The 22,569-nt window shown below is 40.9% G+C and overlaps 5 protein-coding genes across 5 annotated transcripts; 3 read left to right on the forward strand and 2 right to left on the reverse strand.

Annotated features, from left to right (window-relative positions):
• The first annotated feature begins 6 nt into the window (after positions 1-6).
• LOC112465418 (transmembrane protein 64) lies at positions 7-1,723 on the forward strand. The gene is made up of 4 exons (XM_025032954.1): positions 7-544; positions 626-787; positions 860-1,020; positions 1,155-1,723. Exons 1-4 carry the CDS (start codon positions 14-16, stop codon positions 1,168-1,170), a joined length of 870 nt encoding a protein of 289 aa, XP_024888722.1. The 5' UTR covers positions 7-13; the 3' UTR covers positions 1,171-1,723.
• A 93-nt stretch (positions 1,724-1,816) lies between these two features.
• On the reverse strand, positions 1,817-7,642 carry LOC112465416 (muskelin). Its single transcript, XM_025032952.1, has 12 exons — positions 7,554-7,642; positions 7,283-7,352; positions 7,075-7,217; positions 6,786-6,990; positions 6,522-6,714; positions 6,206-6,441; positions 5,447-5,727; positions 5,142-5,310; positions 4,822-5,028; positions 4,464-4,655; positions 4,087-4,329; positions 1,817-3,992 (listed from the first exon to the last, which is right to left on the reverse strand). Exons 1-12 carry the CDS (start codon positions 7,640-7,642, stop codon positions 3,765-3,767), a joined length of 2,256 nt encoding a protein of 751 aa, XP_024888720.1. The 3' UTR covers positions 1,817-3,764.
• A 109-nt stretch (positions 7,643-7,751) lies between these two features.
• Positions 7,752-14,114, forward strand: LOC112465417 (RUN domain-containing protein 1). Its single transcript, XM_025032953.1, has 10 exons — positions 7,752-8,252; positions 8,357-8,559; positions 8,844-8,937; positions 9,016-9,177; positions 9,706-9,886; positions 9,966-10,060; positions 10,476-11,303; positions 11,488-11,585; positions 11,699-11,793; positions 11,860-14,114. Exons 1-10 carry the CDS (start codon positions 8,250-8,252, stop codon positions 11,964-11,966), a joined length of 1,866 nt encoding a protein of 621 aa, XP_024888721.1. The 5' UTR covers positions 7,752-8,249; the 3' UTR covers positions 11,967-14,114.
• Positions 14,115-15,910: 1,796 nt separating this feature from the next.
• LOC112465420 (tyrosine-protein kinase transmembrane receptor Ror2) lies at positions 15,911-19,922 on the reverse strand. The gene is made up of 7 exons (XM_025032955.1): positions 19,417-19,922; positions 19,120-19,310; positions 18,688-18,949; positions 18,357-18,599; positions 18,020-18,204; positions 17,098-17,746; positions 15,911-16,846 (listed from the first exon to the last, which is right to left on the reverse strand). Exons 1-7 carry the CDS (start codon positions 19,478-19,480, stop codon positions 16,482-16,484), a joined length of 1,959 nt encoding a protein of 652 aa, XP_024888723.1. The 5' UTR covers positions 19,481-19,922; the 3' UTR covers positions 15,911-16,481.
• Positions 19,923-20,556: 634 nt separating this feature from the next.
• Positions 20,557-22,445, forward strand: LOC112465413 (tRNA methyltransferase 10 homolog A). Its single transcript, XM_025032945.1, has 5 exons — positions 20,557-20,696; positions 20,964-21,273; positions 21,348-21,494; positions 21,558-21,663; positions 21,902-22,445. Exons 1-5 carry the CDS (start codon positions 20,557-20,559, stop codon positions 22,249-22,251), a joined length of 1,053 nt encoding a protein of 350 aa, XP_024888713.1. The 3' UTR covers positions 22,252-22,445.
• The last annotated feature ends 124 nt before the right edge of the window (positions 22,446-22,569 follow it).

Raw genomic sequence — 22,569 nt, forward strand, 5'->3', positions numbered from 1 at the left:
GGGTCACTCAAACATGGACCAGCTCATTGACATAGACGATGTTGAGACTGGGATGCGCTCTTCCAAGAATTCGACGATACCCTTCGGTTGCATCAGCTCAAACTCGATATGCTACGTCGCCATCACGATCGCGACCCTGGCCTTCCTGGGCACCATCGTCTTCATCTGCAGAGACTACATAAAGCTGCTCCTGTACTGGATCGAGCATCAGAACGCCTGGATCATCGCCGTGATCTTCATAGGCTTGTTCACAGTGGTGTCGTTCCCGATCGTGATCGGCTACCTGTTCCTCATCGTCGCCAGTGGCTACCTGTTCGGCGTGGTGCGCGGCATGGCGATCGTCTTACTCTCCGCCAATCTCGGCATAGCTATTGCTCACGTTACTCTGGGCCTGCTGTCCACCAGGCTACCCATAGGTGCCCTCTTACAAAGTGACACGGCGAGGGCGATACTCCGCGTGATATCTGGGCCCCAGGCCTTCAAGATTGTGCTGTTCGCGCGGCTCACCCCGATCCCTTTTGGCCTTCAGAACACTATTTTTGCAGTACGTACCTCGGCGATACACGTATACTCCCGCACACGGCTCGCGACAATGTTGTGTACATTTATACGTGTGTATGATTAGGTCAGTAACATAGGTGGTTTTCATTACCACGTAGCCAGCGCGATAGGTTTGCTGCCCGCCCAATTGGTCAACGTTTACCTGGGCAGCAGTCTGAGATCGATGCAGGACGTGCTGGAGGATAGATCCACTGCGGCGACTGGCTATATAGTATTTTGCTTCCAGGTGCGTCATACACCTCTTCAAAGTCTTTGCAGGAAGAAGTAAATAACCGAATAATTTTTCTCACTGTTATAGATATTAGTAGGAGTCTCGCTGATGGTTTATATTGTACAGAAAGCGCGAAAGGAGCTTCAGTTGACGTTGTTCGAGGCCGATCTCGCGTCCATGGCGAATTCCCCTCATTACGTTCTCGACGGTCTACCAGACTCTAAAATAATCTTGACGAATTTAATTACGTAATTCTTTTTTTTTTTTTTACTGAATATTATATGCATTTTGACAGCTCGCAATTTTATTACGAGCAACAGCCGACTTTTTTCTCCATAGTTATTATATTTTTAATATTATTACTTCTCTATGTATCTTCCAGATATGTATTTCGCTAAGACTTTATCGATGGTGCTTTTGAAAATTTAGGCTTTTGAATACAAGCGTTATACAGGAACTCGTCAGAGATATTTAAGTCTCACCAAAGCTAACGTGATTTTAGTACCAAACAAAGCTCCTAGAGCATGTGATGCGTGCATGTATATTTTGGTAAAAAAAATGGATGGAACAAGGGGATGGTGGAACTGCAAATCCAATGTAAAAAGCTTCCTTACAATAAGAGCATATTATAATTTATATATTGCTCATATATATATAATATATATATATTAATGATAGAGACTGAAACTTTACATTTATACCTTTTGCAACGTTATCGATCAATTATTGGTCTCTTTCAGTTCTTTATAGTTTGAAATTTGTTGTTAACGTAATGATATTAATGTGCATTTGTCCGTTGTTTTTTCTCGTGCACTGTATATTCCATTTGTACATTATTATATTATAAAGAGATACAATTATATCTGTACGGTATAATCCTGGAAGGAGAATGCGTCCCGGTGACAGGAAAGAAAGAAAAAAATGTAATAAATTTGTCATTCTTCAACCGAATTTACGTGTGTAAATAAATTCCAAACTCGTAGTCCTTTTCTCTCTGCACTGTGTACTTTGTAAACATTTATTATCTGACTAGAACTTCGGATGCATGTATATCGACGTTTCGCTCACGTCCCGAAACTCGAAGAAGGATGTATGTACCTGTTCTTCCAGCTTCGAGACGTCTAATATATCTCGTATATAGGTATATTTAGAGGAATGGCGGCGTCGTCTCGTTCTGTGCCTGTATACATTTTCGTCTCTACTCTTTATATATCTCTTTTTTTCTCTATGTATACCCTTCATTCATTTTTTCCCCTTTTTTACAATTCCGTTATCTAACTTACTTAACTGGAATCACATTATAAAAATCGTCTCGACGTTCCTTACATCGTCTAATTGTATATGTACAAAGATAATGAGCGACTGGATATTCTTAGTAGCTATTTAGTTTTTGCTTTTCTATGTTTCACACTATACATATAATTGCATCATTCTCGCGTGTGCCTCTCTCTCGCTCTCTCGCTCGCTCTCTCTCTCTCTTCGGTAACATTTTAAACTCGCGAGAGGCTGATTACATATGTACAAGATGCATTTCGGTCAACAAACAATAAAGTAAGCGCAGCGCACCGATAATAATTATGACACAGGAATAGATGACTGTCATCGTGGATATTTACATGCTAACGAAAACTTAATTTCTGAAATTTATTCGTGTACGGGTATTCTACTGTGGATGATTGTTTAGAAGGGAGCTGAAAACTCCTTCGGGGAAGTCTATTATTAACTCGCGTCATAATAATACACTTTCAGATTTCATATCTTGTCGTTAAAAGGCATTTCCGGTGAATGAACTTATTCTTAGATTATGAACAAAAGATACGGAGCTGTTATATCTAACATCATTTTGCGAGAGAAAATAGATCAACGAACGGGATATTTCATTCAATTTGACTATTTCTGAAACATTTCTGTTTCCTTTGATAATGCGGAAAATACGCAAGGAAGCAATTGTTTTGTTCAATTGGAAGCAACATATTATGGCCGGTACAATAAAACTCTTCTGTATTTAACTAATACTTAATATTTAAATAACGAAATCTCCTCATTTAATTAATTATAATTCGACATCATAATTAATTAAATTAAGTACAACTGATTAAATTAGTTACAATTTAAGATTACAATTAATTAAAGAAGGAAATTCTATATGTAAATTGACCATAATATTTTCTGTCTTTGTCATTACGTCTCTTGAAGCCAAAAAATTACGCATGTATTTCGCTAAACTCCAGATTAATTTGTCGTGTTTAGCGAAGCTATATAATAATTTCTTGGCTTACATACTTTTAGTAGAAAGTAGCGTACATCGCGGTGACGTCAAGTTGCATGAAACATCTTGCAAGCGTTAAATCGCGACGCTTTACTAGGAGCTTTTTTTTAGCGCGCTATCATCTAGCCTTATTTTTCTTCTGTTCATTCGACGAATATATTATTTCAGCAAACATAATAATAACAACAACTTTATGGCCACATTTTAAACACATAGCTATAGAATATAGAAGAGATTATATATAAAACCGATCTCTCTAGTTTACTTACGTATCAGCTAACCAGTCCGTTAGAAAGCTATCGATATCACAAAGTTCCGAGGGGGTCGATCTCAAATAAGTCGCGTAGGTAAGTATAAATAACACGTAGAGTGCTTTGTCTCGAAGAACTACTTGCGTTTCATAAAAAAAAGAACTCTAACAATCAAGTTTCTTATTGTAACAGTAAAACAAATCATAACAAAGATGAAATAAATAGGGTTGCAAGAGACAGTTCTGCTAACGTTGAACCCGAAATACGCTGCAACCAATTCTTTTTCCCAATACGGTATCGAAAATAGAAAAAAATAAATCACACCACAAGCGTGGCGAAGTTCGTCGTAAATCTACAAAAAAATTAAGATTACTTTACAAATTGCAATAAAGTTATTGTCGAACGAAAGAACCATATAGCGTAAACAAAGAATATTCCGCCGTCGAGATCTCACGACCCGCTCGCTCCGTCATTATAACGGCAGGAGATCGATCAGATTCGCCCGCGGCTGCGTCAACGATTCCGGGAAGAATTCTGCGAGTTTGTTGTAAAGTTCAGTTCGCAAGTTATGTACGTCACGCGCGTTGACGCACTGCTGCGTCGCCACGCCAGTCGTCAGTTCGTTCAAAATCGTTTTCGAATGGGAGGCGTCCTCTAAATTATTCTGTTTCCGGAATAGGATCGACGTCAAGAGTTGGAACTGCGAAGATAGCAACCAGCGATTAGCAAGTGAGGCGACATTGCGATTTGGCGAATAAAAGTAAATGAATGAAAAAATGTATATGGATATAAACCTCTTTCGTTTGTTGCGTGTCACTGTGATCGATAATCTCAAAGATCTTCGTCTGCAGGTATTCGAGGGCCTCTATACTGTTGCTCAGAGCGAGCTCTGTGAACTTGTGCTTTCTAATAATCAGTTTGCATTTTTTCAGAATCTGCTCGGCCGTGGGTCGGCGCAGTTCTAGTTGCCAAAAATCGTCGAGTCTCAAATTTGGAAGGCAAGATCTGCCTGGGTTGCCGCCGAACAGGAAATGAACCTAACGAGGAAATTATTTGCGAAATATTATTGAATCTAGCGTCAAATACGGACTCATTTTATTTAATACAATAATAAAAATTTGAATTTATTTAAATGTCAAATAAAGATTTGTCAGAATTTGTCACGACGTACCTTTCTAGTGTGATCGTAAACAAGCTGGTGCGCGAATCGTGGGCACGGTTCGTAATCTTGCATCTTACTCCAGTATTTTTCACCGACGTTCTCGTTACGATATATACAAGACCATTTGCTGTTTTGAATATTGTACACCCAAAAGGAATTTTGCACATTGTCGTCCCTCTTATCCTTGTCCTTGCTCAAACCCTAAAAAATATTGTTATATATATATATATTGTTATATCAAGTAATAAAATAAATTAATCATTTACAAATAATTCATATAATCGTGAAAAGATTCCTATAATAATTACAAATTTCTCATATTAATTAATTACGGTTCAAATTACAGATCGCTAAGTGAGATACAAACCGATAGAACGTAAATCTCGTTGAGTTCAGGATCGATGGTCGCTCTCTGCGTGAATCCGGCCGCGGGAACGTGATTAGAATCCTTCGTAGTGCCAAACTCGTTGTAGCTTATATACTCCACGTGCTGCGTATCGACTTCGTAAGTGAAGAAATCGCTCAGATATTCCTTGCCCCTCTGTCCAGCGAATATGTATAGTTTTCTGGACCGCTAAAAGATCCAAGAAGATCCCGCTTTTCAAATATCTCTTCACGCGTTTGCCGATTTGTTTATTATTATTTCTCTCGTGTTAAAGAAATAAAGTCGAGCATGAGAATACCAACCGGGTGAAACAACATGGAGTGGCCAGCGCGGGATCTGTAAATCGGCATGTCTCTTGAATACGGTTTATCGGCGATATCACAGGCAAGTCTGACCCAGGTGCCAGTCGGCACGTGATAAGAGTATAGTCCTGAGAAATGCGGCTCCGGTATTAAACCATGTTCGTCGGCACTGCGCAAATTGGAAGAATAATGTCAGAGAAAGGTGGAGGAGGTATAAAAAGTTTCGAAATCATACGTAAAAGTAATATTATTGAAAGATAGCGCACAAAATCGCTACTTTTCTTTCTCTTTTTAACGTAACTTACCTACTCGGATGAGTCAGTACTCGTCCACCAAAAACGTAGATAGTTCGCTTCTCCACGTCCATTGACATCTGATGGTCAAATACGAGCGGTGGCCCACCCATCGTTCCCGTGTCCTCCGAGATCTGCGTCCACTTATTCGACTCGATATCGTAAACGTAAAAGTCGCTCTTCAAATTCTCGCAAGTACGATACTGCGTGTCTAAGTACCTGCCCAATGTAAAGAGCTGCCGTCTCTGCGGGTCTAAGCACATCTTGTGGCATGAACGTGCGCTCGGCCCTCCCTAGGAATTACAGATCGCGATAGGTGTGAAAATAAAATGAGTAGGCATACGTGATCTGACAATTTGTATAGACAAAACATTTTTAATTAAATTAAATTACTTATCAAAGATGCGACACGAAAAAATCGTCAAGACACATAAGTGCGAAATTTATTTTATATTTATTTAAAATCTCTTCACATTTTGTAATATATAACTATATATTTCGTATCTTACGATCGTACTTAAAAAAAAATCCGCTTTATTTGTAAAGAAACTCATTAATGATTCTGTTTTCTCAAAATATTACTCGACATCTTCAACAGAGAAGAAATATCGAATAAACAAAACACATTGTTTGCACGCTGTCGGGACGAGATATGTAGTGCAATGTAGTGGAGAGATAAGAGTTCAGTTGCGTATTATTGCGGTATGTCAGGCCACGTCGTAGCGTTGAATTAAATTGATTAAAAACGCATTTATTAGAAACACTACCGACCACCGCTTCAGTATCCTTGCATATGAGCGTCCACTTGCCGGCTTCTATATCGTAGGACCATAGGTCAGAGAGATCCTGATTACCGTCCCATCCACCGAAGAGATAAAGTACCTCAGCCGTGGGATCAAGCACCATCTGATGACCGCCCCGCATCCCAGGTTTGGGCTCGCTAGACGATAACTTCGTCCAAATTGCTCTATAAGTTTGAGCATTGATATAATCGTTTAAGAGCCCCACTAAAAAGCGGATTCAACAATGTATAAGAGTCATAGCTGTGTAAAACGAGACAAAGGGGAATTTACGTCATCAGACTTACTCGTGAGCGCGTTGCTGATAAAACGTTCCGCCTGCAGGTGATCGCCTTTGGTAACCAAAAGATCGTAAAGAGTCGACAATCGCGGATCCTCCAGTGGGACTCCGGTGACCCTCTGCAGAGTCTCGACGATTTCGGGCTGTTCCATTTGTCGAAAGTGTTTCATGCACAGTCTTATTATCTCCTTCTGCCGATACTACAACACGAAAGATCCATTAGTTTCACTTCAGAGTGCTTTATATCTCGTGTGCTCGATGACGCATTTACCATATTGAACCACTCAAGACAAGGCTTTACGATCTTAGGGTCATTGATACCGGTTAATTTGATGTGCCATATAGAAAAGTTGAAGCTGGGACCCCACGACTGCAGCGGAAGTACCTTTATGTATCGGATAGGAAAGTAATTCCCTTCGTTTCCCAAAACATGCTTGAGATCGAATGTCTCTGGGATGGAATCGTTCCTCAGTCCGCTGAAACGAATGAAACATTCTCTGGTTAGGTAAAAAACGAAGCAATTGGACGTGGAGAGAGAGAGAGAGCAATCGTCGGCAAACCTTTCGAGGAGTTCCATCATATTCTCAGGTTCCAATCCGCCGAATATCTTGAATTTCTTTATATTACACACATGGGTTTTCTCATATTTGCCAAAAGTAATGTACTTGACGACGGAAGGACTTTGAAGCTTGAGGATGAGAAACTGAAACGCACACAATCGGCGAGGTAAGTGACGCGACGAGAGGAGCGGCGATGTGCGATACGTACCTGAGGGTGATTGTCGATGTCGGAGGACCAACGCGAGGACTGATCCGATGGTATATCGACGATAATATTTCTGAAAAAAAGATGTTCGGGGTGTATGAACGGTAACGAATAAACCTCGCTGTCGCGATTTTAACACGCATATCGTACGCGCGAGGCGGCTTCCGCGGAACGTTCCCGTTTTTAGGTTAGAAACGTGCGGTCGGTCGACGACGGGTTCCCCGACCGTTTTTCCGACGATACGAATGGACTTACGGACGTCGGGGGCACTCACTCGGGTATGTAACAGGAAGAATAACTGGAGCACTTGTAAATCCGATACTCCAACACCTTTTGAAAATCGCCACTCTCGCTCGACGCCATGTTACACAAGTGACATAACCTTCAACGTTCGGGGATACCTGCGAGGGCTGCGAGCGCTCGCGAGCTCCGAGTCCGATCTGTCCTGTCCATCCTGTCCGATCCGAGTCTCCTACTCCAATCCAAGCTCCAATTCGATTACTCGAGCTCGAACTCGGAGGCGCTGATTGGTCGTCAAGCGGTCGTCTTTCTCGCTCTTGGAGAGAGATGCACATTATCTGCTGTCTCTCTCGCTCTCACTTTTACGTTTCCCCCTGCATCGTCCCTGCCCGGCGCATTGTGCGACGAAGGATTGAAGGAAGTGTTTTTGACGTGTCGTCAGCTGTCCGCGCATGAATGCGATTGCGAGCCCGTGCCAGTCCAGTCCGTGGGTTGTGAGTTTGAGCGATCGCGGAGCACGCTGTGCGCGCTTTTGCGCGGACCTGTACCACTGACGTCTGACGTCCGTGACGCGGGCGCGGGCGTCTCGGTCGTACACGTGCGCAGGTGGTCAATTAACAATGGTCCAGATATGAGAGAGGAGTCTGGGATTTAGACGCTCGTTCCGGCTCGAATTATCGGCAAATCGTACGGTGAACGGCCGCGCGGGCCGTGCCGGGAACCCCTCGTCATGGTACGTACATACGTGGACGACGCGACACAACCGCGAGTATCGCGGCCTCGCGACACGACGGATCCGCTGATCAATATGCCTGTGTATTGTTCCTTGCCGAGCAGGAGGTAGGCGAGACGGCGTGTGACAACGACAAGGAGACGATGGACGGCGAGCGGCGGCGGCACTGCGAGAGCGACGAGGTCGAGAACTCGGACGAGAGCAGCGAGAGCAGACCGTCCGGGGAGAGGTGGGCCCCGGTCGGCGCCAACGACGGCGACAATGAGTTCGCGGACGAATACAAATACGTCAACGCCAACGTGGAGAAGTACGTCGACCAAGTACCAGTTTCGTCCTTTCGCTCTTTTCTAAGAACCATATGTTCTGCCGTAAAGCCCAGTATAAGCCATTCTCACGAGAACATATGTTTTGAAAGAATAACATGAGCTTTAACTCGTTCATTACGTATTGCAATTGCTTCGTAACAATTTTATCTATTACATTGCTCAATATCAAGATTTTCTATTGAGCAAAAAACAAACACGACTGTATCAAAGCTGCGTTCAATAATTGTCAAACATTGTAGATAAGATAATTCTTGTTCTTTGCTAGCCTCGCGTATGACATGGAGAGGGTGAAACTGCTGGAGGAAGAACAGGAGATGCTCAACTCGTCTTTGATAGCGTTAACCACCCACTTTGCTCAGGTGAGACGATCAAAAGTGAATTTGCTTCGCAATCGTCACCTCCTTGTTCGTCAATTAATGAAATCCATGTATGTACAGGTTCAGTTTCGTCTTCGACAAATCGTGGATGCGCCAACCAGCGAGAAGGAGACGTTGCTCAAGGAGTTGGAGGAATTTGCATTTAGGGGAATACCGGACGTTCCGAATAGCTTATTATTAGAGAGCGGATCTGTCACGCCAATCTCCCCCGTATCCTATGATGTAAGCCACATCTGAAAAGCAAATTTTCCATAATTTTTCAGCATAAGCCAATTTTCTATGGTGTTCTTGTTGCCTTGTGATATCCTTGACATTTTTTATCGCTTTGTTTGGCAACGTTTTTGTGGCTTTGACGCTTTTTTATCGTTTGTCTTACATCTAGTCATTGTTAAGGCGTTTTTATATTTTATTCTTTTTTTATCTTGTGTTATTTGTTTAAAATATAAATTATATTTATGTCTTCTGCTCTTTTATACTATCTCTAAATGTGCAATAAAAGTTTTCCACACATTTTTTTCTCTATTTATCCATTTTATTTTAATACCTTCACGCATCCGATCCTTTGCTCCATGCGTAGTTAATTTAGATCGTGGATAATAGCTTGTGTTGTTTGTTGCAATTTTCTAAGCTTTTTTTAGCTACAGCGCGATTGCGTAGAGGAGTGTTTTTCCACAGCAATTTATTTAATTTAACAGCTGCTCGATATTTCTCGATAGTTCTTTAATCGCGTCGGATGTAACGTAACTGTAGGTGACTGGTGTAATCGCTGACGCGGAAGTCGAATCCAAAATGGCATTGCAACGAACAAAACAGAGAGAACTGATAAGCCAGTTGAAATCTCAGTTGGAGGATCTGGAAAAATACGCGTACGAGACGGGCGACGCCGATCTACCGCAGAGCGTTATTCTGGAGAGGCAAAATATTATAATCAGTAAGTGCTATAAGAAATCAGTAATCAGAAATCTGTATTGCAAGGGAACGGAAAGTAAAACAACCGCTGATGTTCACAGGTCATTTGAAAGAGAAGTTGAACTTCGACGTCGACGATCTGTGCAAATTACCGGCGGACGATCTTAGGTGGCAAGTCGATTATGCCATAAGTCAAGTATGTTTAAAAGCGATCTCGAGATCTACACTCCCAAAACTATTGGACGTCCTTCTGTTGATTTGAAACATGAACTTCTCCTTAATCGATAAATACATATAATTTTCGATTAATTAACGATCGAAAATAAGAAACAAACTACGTTTCCTAGAGGAAAAATAGATTAAACTGTATACTTTAATTGATTTTATAATATGTAGACTTTAATAAGAGTCTAATTCAGAATTCACTTACAGAAATATAGTGTCAAAGATTGAAAAAGCGATTCTTCCTACAGAAAAATAATTGTCAAATTAATACTTAATGAACTGTGGTAGTAAGGATCCGGTGCTTTTGGGATAATTTACATAACACGCTATTTGTTGTCATCTGAGAGAGAAACAATCCATACATCCATGATATGATTATATGATAGATCGTCAGCCCATTGAAGATGAAGGAGCAGCTGGTCTCCCAACTCAAGACGCAGATCGCCGATCTGGAGCGTTTCATAAACTACCTTCAAGGCGAAGTCAGCACGGAGAGTTTAGCGTGTACGTGCGCGTGTCCGGTACACGCCAGCGGTTCCGGGACCTCGTCGGCCTCCTTTGGCTCCAAGCGGCGCTTTGACCGTGGGAGACCCATCCAGGATGAAGCAGGTGCCGCCAATCAAACTAGGACCTTGAACACCGTGCGTAAGGTGGTCGCGCTTTTGCACATGTTCCTGATGTCGCAGTTGGGTTGTGGCAGCGAACGGATGCGACGGAACTTTGGCGGTAAGAACCCGGTGCATAATTGGCGCGATCTGCGTACCCGACTGGACATCGCCGTGGAGCACGTGCTCGAGACGATCGCGGAAACGTCGCGGCAGCAGCAGCAGCAGCAGAGGCATGCCGACGACGAGGAGGATGTTGATGATATCGACGACAATGAGAACGATTACACGTCCGACTCGGACTCGGCGTCGCACGCGAATGCGAAGCTCACGTCCGCCGTGAGAAAGCATCTTGCCACCTCGGTCAGGGATCTCATGCAGCACGGCCTGACCGCGGATGTGCTGCGTTCCGGGTCCAGCGTGGTGCCGTTTGTCGGCTGCTTCCCGCAGCGCGGTATCACGCCGACGAATTTCATGCACGCCTGGGAGTTGATATTGAAATACTATGAGATCAAACACGGACGCCGTTACAATTCCAGCCCCGCGCAGAAGCTGTCGCAGAGCTTCAACCTGGACCTCGCGGCCGGGAGAATAGCCTCCTCGAAACAGGTAGACTATTTTTGCCTCCAGACGAGGCATCAGAATGACTAGGAAACTATAACAGTAGAATTCTGATCGTTGTAATAATTTCCGAAGACCATTCTCCTCTATACAATTTCTTGGACGTTCTGCAAACTGAACTGCTATTGTATCTTCATATGTTTTAATTTTTCTTCTTGTCTTGTTCGTTTAGAGTTTACTGACGACTATAGGTAACATCATCGCTTCTCACAGTCCATACAAACGAAGTTACGACTCGCATTTCAAGGCATTCGTATGTGCAGCTTTGAAGTGAGTAATAATGCGATTGCGTCGCAGTCACAAGCTATCAAAATTGACTATTCGTTATATAATTATGCTAATTATAAGTAACAACTAATTTGGTGAATAACCGTCATTTTCAGCGCAAATAAACTCGTGATATGGTTAAAGTTGATTCTGCAATGCCAGTATCTCCTGGAAAATTATTACCTTTCGTGGAGCTACGTTGTAAAGACAGGTACGTCACAACTAGAATAATTAATACCGCAAAGTGGAATTGCATTTTTCATAACGAAACTTCCAGGTTTCCAAGACGCGTTTCACACCTTGGATCGCCTTACCAGTTACAAGTTCGATTTGCCGGTGGACTTGGCGGTGCGACAGTTTCAGAATATAAAGGACGCATTTTGATTGTACAATCTTGTCATTATCGTCTCATGCAAATGACAATGTAGGATGTAAACCGTATATATACTTTCAGTATTTTCTGTAACATAAGCCAATATGTACAAGTGAGGGACAACGGTATGCAAGTAGAGTCACTAAAAATAGAATACTTAATTAGTTCTCTCGAGTTCAGAAACGCGTTGAGAGATGTGAAAGTAATTTAAATACAAACGCTCGAATGTGTTGAGCTCTTTCAGAGTTATCAAAGTCATTAATTTCTATTGAAATAACGTTTCTACTAAATGTAAATTGAATTTTTAAAACTATTTGACTCAATATCTTATAACATTTTCTTGGTACTTTTAATCCAAGAGAAATATTTAAGTGCTCCGTTTTTAGAAACTCACGCTGTATACGAACACGTAAAGAACCGTTTAAAGTATCGATATCGCAAAAACATTTCTTTTTTTAGAGTCCCCTAAGTGTTCACTATATCAAATGCATTTAGAGAGTTGAATTGCAATAACTAATAGGTGTAATGATTATTTACTTTCTAAGGCATCATCAGTATTTGTATAGATGAGTTGTAAATGTACAAATGTGCTTTTGTTTTTGCTTGTTGAACGATAGGTAATATATATACATATAATTTGCATATTTTAATTAAACCCTAATCGAAATCTATATTGTATCTATCGAGATATTTTCCACCGCAGTACAGATGTAAATGCAACGCATTGCCTGACGTGTTAAAGATGCAAGAACTGAATCGAAGCTAGTCACTTCGAAAAAGAGCCATTCCATATTTTGAACATTTGCGCCAAGTATCACTATATTTATGATGCATTTATGAAAGGAGGAAGCGTACCAAAGAGATACGTAATATTATAATCGCAACTAGAGACTTGCACTGAGCACTGTTTATATCGTAAGGCGTTTTATGTATATGTAAACACGTAAATTAGCGATAATGTAATATGTATATACGAGATGTGCAAACCCCCCAAACCTGCTTTTTATAAAAAAAAAAATGAATTATTTTAGATTAGTTCTATATAAGCAGATAGAAAAACGGATAGAGGAAAGCACATATGGTTACAGAAAATATACTTATGATGCAAGGAACGACGTTAATTATAACATTCCTAGGCAATTTCCCTATTAGAATAATTAATATAACACATTACATATAGTTTTAATTTAAGCGACAATCAATTCCTAGAATCCTGAAGGATGTTCAGATATCTTATATGCGACACAAGGCGCAATAGAGTAGTGGAGAAAATAATTCGGAGTAATACGAAATTGGTTGTTTATTTCTTGCCAAGGTTGCACACATCGGGATAGAGTTTCATATTTTTTCTCGAGGCGTTCGTAGTACAGTTAGACCGATTATTGGATTTAGCGTGACACAATTAGAGTCTACAACGGAAAGAGCGATCTGAACGGTACAGCTGGGTATTATGTAATACAGTAGAAATATAGGTATATAAACGGTATTGTCAGCGGTACAGAGACTCGTGATAGACACATTATCGATTATTTACAAAAATCATTACACCGATTATCTGCTGGAAGAATTCGCATGAGTTACGTTACGTCGTCGGGTTGCCGTCGTATTCACGTCAATCACCGAAGAATGGGGTTCGCGTCGATATCGGCAATTATGTACGAACCCAACAGGTATACATGTAGTGGCAGTAAATTTTTTTTGTTGGTCACGGACGCATACGCGCTTGTCGCACTGATAACATGATTTAGAATTTTCACAAAAAAAGCATGTACGCATGTACATACATTTCAGGAAGTATATCGGATCGACCGAAAGGCATTTGTTCATTTTTTTCTCTTGTAGTACGATGTTACACTAAGAGAACAATGAACGTGAATTCAAAATAAAGCAAAAAATTACAGCTTATTGATTGAAGTCTATAAAATAGAATAAGCCATAAGTCCAAGATTAGCGTTGGCTGTTGGAATAATTCTGCGTTTTATTGATAAGAAACTGATATTACGGTATAAGTAGCATCTCAGCTAGACGACCGTCTTGTATACAACTCGTGTTCTTTTTCTTGACACTTTAATGACACCTATAGGTAATTATTTGCTTACTAAAGTGCTCTTTTCTTTTCTTCTTTTTGTGAAAACTCTGAACACCCGCGTACGGTACTACTTACACAGAATACAAATATACAATATAAAAAGGTTCGTGTGTATGTTTGTGTGTATATGTATATATATGTGGAAGATCGTCAATCGTCAATCGAGAGTGGACCTGTGTCCAGAACGTCTTGGAGCCTCTTTTGTAGGCAAAAATCTAGTTTTGTAATACGTGATCTTCTTCGAAGATACATATCCGAGACGTTTTGGAAATGAGCTCTTTAATTTTGTCCTCGGCACGACGACACACGTGGTATCATGAGAAGGGGTCGCGATAGCAGTCTTCATTTCCGGTAGGGGCGAAAATATCTTACTCCCAAACTGACAGAAGCGTACCGTATTTTTTCTCGTTTTCGATGATCAGTTGAAACGCGCGAAACGGCGTTAATTAATATTACTCGCTGAAATAAAAGCGACGAAAACGAAGAGTTATTGTTACGTGCAGTCTATGTATATCCTTAAACACCGGATAAAAAATACTTAAAAAAAAACAAAAGAAGAAACGTTCGTTGTATATATTTGCAGCATTGAACGATTCCTCGTAGCATACGCTGCTTAACAGTAAATGCTTCCTGGAATGTAATTGCGGCAGTGATGAGGTGGCTATTCAGTCGGTGCGTTTCGCTAAAATCACAGCAGGTAAAACGAAACGGCGAATTATCTTCCTAACAAGGCAGTCAGCAAGTCGAAAATCGCGAGCTACTAAATAAGAGACAACTAAACGGGCGCGATTAGCTCTTTCTGTGGGATATTCTCCCGTATTCGTGACGCACTAACACACGTTAATCTCACACACGATTAATCTCCTTTGTACCCTCGTGAGGTACGTGTTAGGAATTAAACAATAGTATATTCAAACAAGATCACGCGCGACGCAAACGCTGGGTATAACTTAAAATTACGCAAATTCGCAATAAATCCAGCTTGTGTCTGTAAGAGGAAATCGCGACGCGCCTTTGTTCTTGCTTAATTTACAACAAGTCCGTAGTATACATTCATTCAATGATTCGCTTTCGCTTAACATTCCTCATAATTCTTTTCCCGTTAATCTTAGCACATTAAATATAGGTATTATTTATGTCTTTTTCCTTTTTTTTTGGTACAGCAAACGACCTAACAACCTAACACACGTCTAACAATCAAGGAGCCTCTAAATATAACGTCGCTAAATGCGCTTTTATAGCCACACCGCATTTATACTATTTGTACAGACTCGACAGTGCTTTACTCGCAAATAAGCGTTACTTGAATTCGGACGCGGTAATTAGGACCGCCACGTTTCCGCGTAATGTCAAGATTACGGAACAATATTAGAAAACAACGAAAGAAAACAATGCATAAAGCAAGCCAGTGAAAAAAGTTTAGTGAAAGAAAAGTTTAGTGAAAAAAGATTAAACGATTCGCAGATGCGTTTAAAAATATTATATAGATCTTTATAAATTTATGCTAGAGAGAGCAAAAACCAGGAGGATAAGAGTTTCCAAAAACCAGAGAAGTGGCAGCCCTAATTGGGGATAATTGGAAACTAATCGAACAGGGGATCGATCACGTAATTTCACGTAAAATTTTTCACTTTGCGCTCTATCCATTCTGCGTTAACTTTTTTTTTATTATCGACGAGATCACGTTTCCACGTTTCGTCGAGTTACATGATCACGAGTTCACGTGAAAATGTTAATTTTTCACGTATCCGTCCTAAGGGAAAAGTTACGCGATCGCTGCCCAGTAAAAACAAGCGTGAAAATCTCCTCGAGCGGTATTCAGAAGATAAATTAGCAGTATTGTAGCCCTATCGGGCTACATTAATTTTTAGACGAAATAGAAGATGAAATTAACGTGTAATATATCGCGCCTCCGTTTTATACATTGGTCCTTTTCTCACTTCTCGCAACTGATAATTGATTCAGTATCGAAGCGGATCCAACTAAGAAGGCAGGCATTCCACATCACACTCATGATATACAATATTAAGTTACTTAGCTGGAAAGGTAATCAAAGAGTAAGTAGTAGGTACACACAAAGTGATGTTTCTTACTCTTAATTGATCGTCGCGCAGGGTGAAATTTGTCCGATCCAGAAGAACAACATTCTGTTTAGTTGCACACAAATAAAAGCATAACGTGTAATTCCGCGTATCAATTTCATGATTATTTATACAAAGTATCCGCGTGCTCATTATAATAAAAAAGAGCGTGATTTCTTGCGAAGAAACAAGCCGAATATATAAAAATAAATCTTTCTCATTAAGAGGCATCATTTTCGAGAAAAATAAACAAAAACAATTCTATTTTTCTTTTCTTTCAAATTGTACAAATTTCACGCTATGCGAAAGTGTGAAAGAGAAAGAGAAATATCGATTATTACCCATTATTATTACATTCATACGCGAATGCGTAGCGGGACGCTGTCCGACTTACATTCCGCCTCCAAATCCTGCTTGATGCTGTCGAGAGTTTGATAGATCGTGCGGAAGGTAGGCCGATCGGACGGCCGCCTATTCCAGCAGAGCTTCATCAGATCGTAGATCGACTGCGGGGTATTGTCCGGGCAGCGCAGCACGTTGCCCTCCTTGATATACTTGACTACCTCCTCGTGCGTCATCCCGTAGTACGGCTGCAGCGCGAAGCTGAAGATCTCCCAGAGACACACGGCGAACGCCCACACGTCCGACTCGACGGTATACTTGTTGTAGAGTATACTCTCCAGTGGCATCCATCTGACGGGGATGGCGTCCTGCTCGTCCCCTGCATTATCAGAAATATGAGTAATATGACGATTAAAGTTCCAAATTTCCGTGAAAAGGGTACAAGTGGCGTTACGTGAAAAGATATGAAACTTGAAAGATAATAATTACAAATTTTGAATATAAAGGAAGTGAAAGAGTGTACTTGAAAATTGGAAGCAACTGTCGAATAAATTTCGAAGCTCGACTGTTTTCTACCATAAAATCTAAAAATAACACTCTAAACGATAAAAATAAGGAGAAAATGACAACCTTTATAATAATCCTGTAAGTATATCTTCTGCGACAGGCCGAAGTCGGCGATCTTGACGATCATCTGGTCATTTATCAGGCAGTTGCGCGTTGCTAGATCGCGGTGAACGAACTTCCGGTCGGATAGATACACCATGCCGGATGCCACTTGCACCGCAATGTTGATCAGATCCATGTGCGAGAGGTGCGAGGGCTCGCTCGTCGTTGGGCCACCCTCGTCCGCGCTGGGCACACGGATGACATAATTGCTGGGCGAACAAGAGCGCAAAAACTCGTTGAGATCGCCGCGACCCATGTACTCGAACAGCAGGCACATCGGCCGTCCAAGCGCGCACACGCCCAGCAGCTTCACGATGTTCGGATGATCAAACTCGGCGAGTAGGCACGCCTCCCGCTCGAAGTCCCGCAACAGGTCATCCGATGCCTCCTCTTTCAGCATCTTCACGGCGACGTTTGTGAACTCCTCGCCCGCGACCAGTCCCGGCGCTTTCGCCTGGAACACGCGGCCAAACGCCCCCTGACCTAGATCTCGCATGTAGATGATGTTGTTCCGCGGGAACTCCAGCTTCTCCAACTTGGGATTCAACTGCGCGCTCGTTTTGTGATACGCTTCGTTGTTCGGCAACTTATCTAGATCGATGTTCACGTCCTGCAAAGAGGAAAAATGTTTGAAAATCGTAACGTCGTCGGAAGAAGAATTGGAACAGTAGATAATCAAAATGTAAATATGAATAAAGATAAAATATATTTATTAAAATAATTTTAAAACAATTAATTTTATATATAGATAATTTAAAAAGTATTATTATTTAATTACACACAAATATCGATTAAACTTGATCAAATTGTTCTCAATACTTTTTTCTTGGTAATTTTAAACATTTTTTTTTACAAAATCGATTTTATCGATTAATAAACGTACTTGATTATCGGTCGGATTGTACCCTCGATGACGTTTGTGCAGTCTTTGACTCAGCAGGATAGACAATAGCGCACCGGCTACAATTACAAATCCCAACGCTGCCAGGATGAGTACCAGGGTGTTATTAAATAGAGTGTCCATCATTATGTCTTTTGGTTCGATTTCCACTTTAGTTGTAACATTATCTGAACCAAAAAAAACACACGTGATATAAATGTTTCAATTATATTTTTAAATTGTAACGTATTACCGTTAACGTAAGAGAGAAGAGGAATTATTAAAATTATTAATGTAATTTATATATTAAGAATATTTAGTATATCGTGATTGTACTTACCACATACAGGAATATCGCAATGTTGCCAGCGTATTGAAGGATCGGTTGTGAAGCACCACGGCATCGGCTCGTCGCCGCCCGCGTTTCTGCAGTAATTTTCACCCTGACGGATCTGCGGGAAGACGTCGGGCGGCTTATCGTGACTATGCGGTATCTGCACGCTCCACGATTGGCAGTCTAAACCGTATTTGGTCTTGTTGACCTTCCCCATGTAGAATCTACCTTTGTCTTTGATGCAATCGTCTACGAAAATCAATCAACATTATCCAATTAATTGATCTTGCAATTCAATTATGTTTTTGGCGTTTATCTGAAAAACATGGTAACTTACAAGTGACGACCTCGTCGTCCATGTCAGTCAGGTGTACGTGCGAACAAGTAGGTGTCTCCTTGTTCACTTTGGGCAAACTCTCGCATTCCGGTAGCACAAAGTGTCCACGTGAGCGAATGTAAATGTCTCTCTGCTTGTTGTCCTCAATAATCGCCCAGTCGTTGAAGCAGAATTGTTGACGTACAGCCATGCAGTCTTCGTAGCAGAGGGGTAGGCCTGTAGATTCGTGACACAGGGGAAACGCATACATGCAGAGCATTTTCTGCACAAAAAAAGAAAGAAAGATGAAAACAATATTTCTCCATGTCAGTTCTGATTTGGTTTCCTAAGGTTATTTCAAAGCTTTCTCAAAAATATTTTAAAACTGTTTTAAAACTTTTGTAAGGTCATTTTAAAGGTATCTTAAAGTTTCCTTTTTTTGAGACATCGCACCTCTGCAGCTGAGCGACATGGCTCCAGTAGCCTCTCTATCAGCTCTTCCCAGAGGTTCGCTGTGATCTTCTCGTTCAGCCATCCTCCAGGATTGTCATTGGAGTCGTTAAACCATACCTTCCCGATGCCACTGAGGTACTTCTTGCATATCTTGCCGCTGTATGGGGCGCAGTAACCTTGCGACTCTGGCTCTAGGGTGAGACGTAGAAAGATAGGAATATCAAACAAGCTTGTATCATTAATTTACATTTATACGTCAATTATATATGATGGTTACAGCGACGCAGATATACGTACTTGCTTGTAGGGAACCGAAGCGCAGGAATAACGCCAGCGAATAAACAACGGCCCAAAACACCATTATTTACAGTCATCTATATATACATATATATATACACAACACATATATGCATATGCAGATATCTTTTTCTCTCTGTGTATATATGCGTGACGTCGCAATGTGAATCCAGAAGAAGGCTCACATGCTTGATAAGGAAACGGCGCCGCGGCGTTGATACGGTCCCCTCTTGTGCTTGCTTTAATGGTTAACATCGAGCCATTCTGACCGACTGAAAGGGCTCTCGTATACTGCGACGACCGTATTTCTCGAGCACCGACGTATTATACCATTCCATAACGAGCGACGTAAACAATCGCGCACACGAAGCTCGCCAATCCTTGAATATTGATAACTCAGCGGTGCCGATCAGCGGGTCATGGCGGTAAACTCTCGATCTCGAGCTGCTCGCCGCTCGGTGAGGTGAGGTTACGACGGCAGACGGAGCTGCCTGCGCAGCCACAGCAGCCCACAGCAGCCTGCGCTTAGGCATATATGTATGTATAACATATATATACATACACACGTACGTATAATTCATGAGAGAAAGTTATTAAGTAAAAACAGATGTAAGAGAAATTGCTCACGATGCTGCATTCTAAACATACGTATATAATTTTACATGATTTAATAGGCGCCGGTAGCGATCAATAAAATCGATATTCGAATTTTCGCGCGTTACAAGGTTTCTGTTCGCCAGACGGCGCGAGATAAAAAACTTGATGGTTTATTGTTAGTTCTCAACATCGTCGCCAAGTGGCGTATCTCTACTTTTCTAATTATTTGACCAATGGCATTTTAAATTTCAATCTTTTTGGTTGGATTTGAGCTTTGAGCTTTGAGCAGCTCAGAGCAGCTTTGAGCATGGTGCAACAGACGACGTCTACACGTGACAATTTGAGAAAAGCAAATTAAATATCTACTGCTTAAAATCAATGCTGTCGTAGACATATAATTATCAGCTAAATGCAGATTAAAAACTCCGCGCGTTTCCTAGACAGAAATTCGAAAGAAAGAAGCAAAAGAGAGAAAAGGTTAACAAGTTGGATCTAGCACGATTCATGTGGCTCGCGCCGGGGGAAAATTAATTATTTCACGATATGGACGACGTAAATTCTACGGAAGACAAGACGATTGTAGTGGCAGATGAGTTGCCCGAACCACCGACGAGTATGAGCAAGCGTCAATTGAAAAGATTGCAGAAGAGGAAGAAGTGGCTGGAGCAAAGGAGCGAGAAGAGGTTAGGAACTCCTGATGTCACGCGGCAGCGACGTACGAAACTTTATAAATCAAGATGACTTCGTCGCATTTTTTTATTTCGAACCGTCTGAAATAAATCTCCTTAGTTATTAAAAAAAATCCATATGCAATTTTTACGTCTTTTATTATGCTAATTCTTTATTTTAATAATTTTTACATCACGTGCTTTTTTTACGCGGAAGACAATTTATTTATGCAATCTTTTCAACAATGTTTGTACATTAACTCGATATGTTTGTCGATGCAGGTTACGGGAAAGGATTAAAGCGAGGGAGAAGCGCGCGTACGCGCGTGCGAATAACTTGAGCCTAGGTCCGTCCAGAAAATTTTTAAAGAGAAGCACTATGGCAGCGAGTGCCTGCACGCTCACGGTAACCATCGACTTGTCATTCGATGAGCTAATGATCGATAAGGATATCGCCAAGCTAACGAAACAGATATTAAGGTGCTATACTTTGAATAGAAGAGCCGCCGCACCCATGCAATTTTCCCTCACTGGTTTCACCGGTAAATCGCGAGCCAGCATGGAGAAGCACATTGGATATGAGCACTGGGACGTATGTGATTGCAACCTCTTACTTTTTATGATTAAAAAATCAATGATAAACATCTAAATTTCACTAAATTACAGGTGAGCTTTCATGCGGAGTCATACATAAACGTTTATCCCAAAGACAAAATCATATACTTAACGAGTGAATCGAAAAACGTGATAGAACGTCTGGAACACGATTGCGTATACGTTATAGGTGGTCTTGTTGATCACAACGCACATAAGGTAAAATCTTTTTAGCTAGTCGTCTCTCTCTCTCTCTTTCTCTACCAAAAATTTAAATCATAGGGTATGTGCCACAAATTAGCAGTAGAGGCAGGTGTCAGGCACGGCCGACTACCATTAGACAAGTTCCTGCAGATGGAAGCAAGAAAAGTGTTGACCATTGATCACGGTAAGTATTGTCAACTATTAAATTTTTTTCAAAGCAATTATAATATTGCTTTCTATGAGCATCTCCAATGTTTGATTATTTTTTTGACAAACAAGTGATAAATGTGTAAAATTACTTAAACCTGCTTTGGTATTTTTGTATTTTGAATAGACATATAAATTGCTTTGAATCAAATTTCGACGATAGACGAGTTACGCGTTGAGATTTACATATTAAAGAAATTATTGGACCTTTCCAGTCTTCGAGATACTGCTCAAAATCTCTGAGGGCGATACTTGGCAAGAAGTGTTTCTGAAAGTGTTGCCGGAAAGGAAGAACGCACGACCGATCGTTCCTATACAATCCAAAGAGGATGAATTGCAAGATCTGAAACCTGATGTAAATAGTGCAGTGCCGATTGATATAAGCAATACAGTACCAGTTGATGTAAATAATACCGTGTCAATTGATGTAAATAATACAGTGTCGATTGATGTAAATAATACAGTGACGATTGTAAAAGATGCTTGCAATGAGGAGAGCGATAGCAGACCTGAATGTAACGCGGACTCGAAGGAAATCGTAAATGAGAATTCATGTGTAACGTAAATCCCCGCGAACAGTGATACAATTAATACCAAAAACGCAAGTAAATCGTGTGAGAATTCGCGACGTGCAAAAGGGAAAAAAATTTTTGAAAAATGTGTATATATATATATATAATATTTATACAAAAAATCAAAATATAGGACATTTAATGAATGAGATTTTTTATCCAAATATAAATTATAATCTTAATAACATTTCTAAAATGTCTATTTTATCTCGACGTTAATCCTTTTTGCTATTTCGCGAATACTGCAGAGATTAAAGAGTCTATTTTATCGTTTCATTTCTAAGATTGTCGAAAATTTGCAGTTACGCCAC

This window comes from Temnothorax curvispinosus, unplaced genomic scaffold, assembly GCF_003070985.1.
Source record: "Temnothorax curvispinosus isolate PA1 unplaced genomic scaffold, ASM307098v1 QBEX01015170.1, whole genome shotgun sequence".
NCBI classification, from domain to species: domain Eukaryota; kingdom Metazoa; phylum Arthropoda; class Insecta; order Hymenoptera; family Formicidae; genus Temnothorax; species Temnothorax curvispinosus.

Bases quoted from the DNA above. Each gene is read 5' to 3' on its own strand.
- LOC112465417 (XM_025032953.1), top strand. The intron at 8,560-8,843 runs GTACGTCGACCA...GTTCTTTGCTAG, and splicing joins GTCAACGCCAACGTGGAGAA to CCTCGCGTATGACATGGAGA. The intron at 10,061-10,475 runs GTATGTTTAAAA...ATTATATGATAG, and splicing joins TCGATTATGCCATAAGTCAA to ATCGTCAGCCCATTGAAGAT.
- LOC112465420 (XM_025032955.1), bottom strand. From the start codon at position 19,480: ATGGTGTTTTGGGCCGTTGTTTATTCGCTGGCGTTATTCCTGCGCTTC. The intron at 18,950-19,119 runs GTGCGATGTCTC...TTTTTTGTGCAG, and splicing joins CATGTCGCTCAGCTGCAGAG to AAAATGCTCTGCATGTATGC. The intron at 16,847-17,097 runs GTTGTCATTTTC...CTGATAATGCAG, and splicing joins CTTACAGGATTATTATAAAG to GGGACGAGCAGGACGCCATC.
- LOC112465418 (XM_025032954.1), top strand. From the start codon at position 14: ATGGACCAGCTCATTGACATAGACGATGTTGAGACTGGGATGCGCTCT. The intron at 545-625 runs GTACGTACCTCG...GTGTATGATTAG, and splicing joins TTCAGAACACTATTTTTGCA to GTCAGTAACATAGGTGGTTT. The intron at 788-859 runs GTGCGTCATACA...TCACTGTTATAG, and splicing joins ATATAGTATTTTGCTTCCAG to ATATTAGTAGGAGTCTCGCT.
- LOC112465416 (XM_025032952.1), bottom strand. From the start codon at position 7,642: ATGGCGTCGAGCGAGAGTGGCGATTTTCAAAAGGTGTTGGAGTATCGG. The intron at 4,656-4,821 runs GTTTGTATCTCA...AATATTTTTTAG, and splicing joins ACGAGATTTACGTTCTATCG to GGTTTGAGCAAGGACAAGGA. The intron at 4,330-4,463 runs GTACGTCGTGAC...TTTCCTCGTTAG, and splicing joins TTTACGATCACACTAGAAAG to GTTCATTTCCTGTTCGGCGG.
- LOC112465413 (XM_025032945.1), top strand. From the start codon at position 20,557: ATGGACGACGTAAATTCTACGGAAGACAAGACGATTGTAGTGGCAGAT. The intron at 21,274-21,347 runs GTATGTGATTGC...ACTAAATTACAG, and splicing joins TTGGATATGAGCACTGGGAC to GTGAGCTTTCATGCGGAGTC. The intron at 21,495-21,557 runs GTAAAATCTTTT...TTTAAATCATAG, and splicing joins TTGATCACAACGCACATAAG to GGTATGTGCCACAAATTAGC.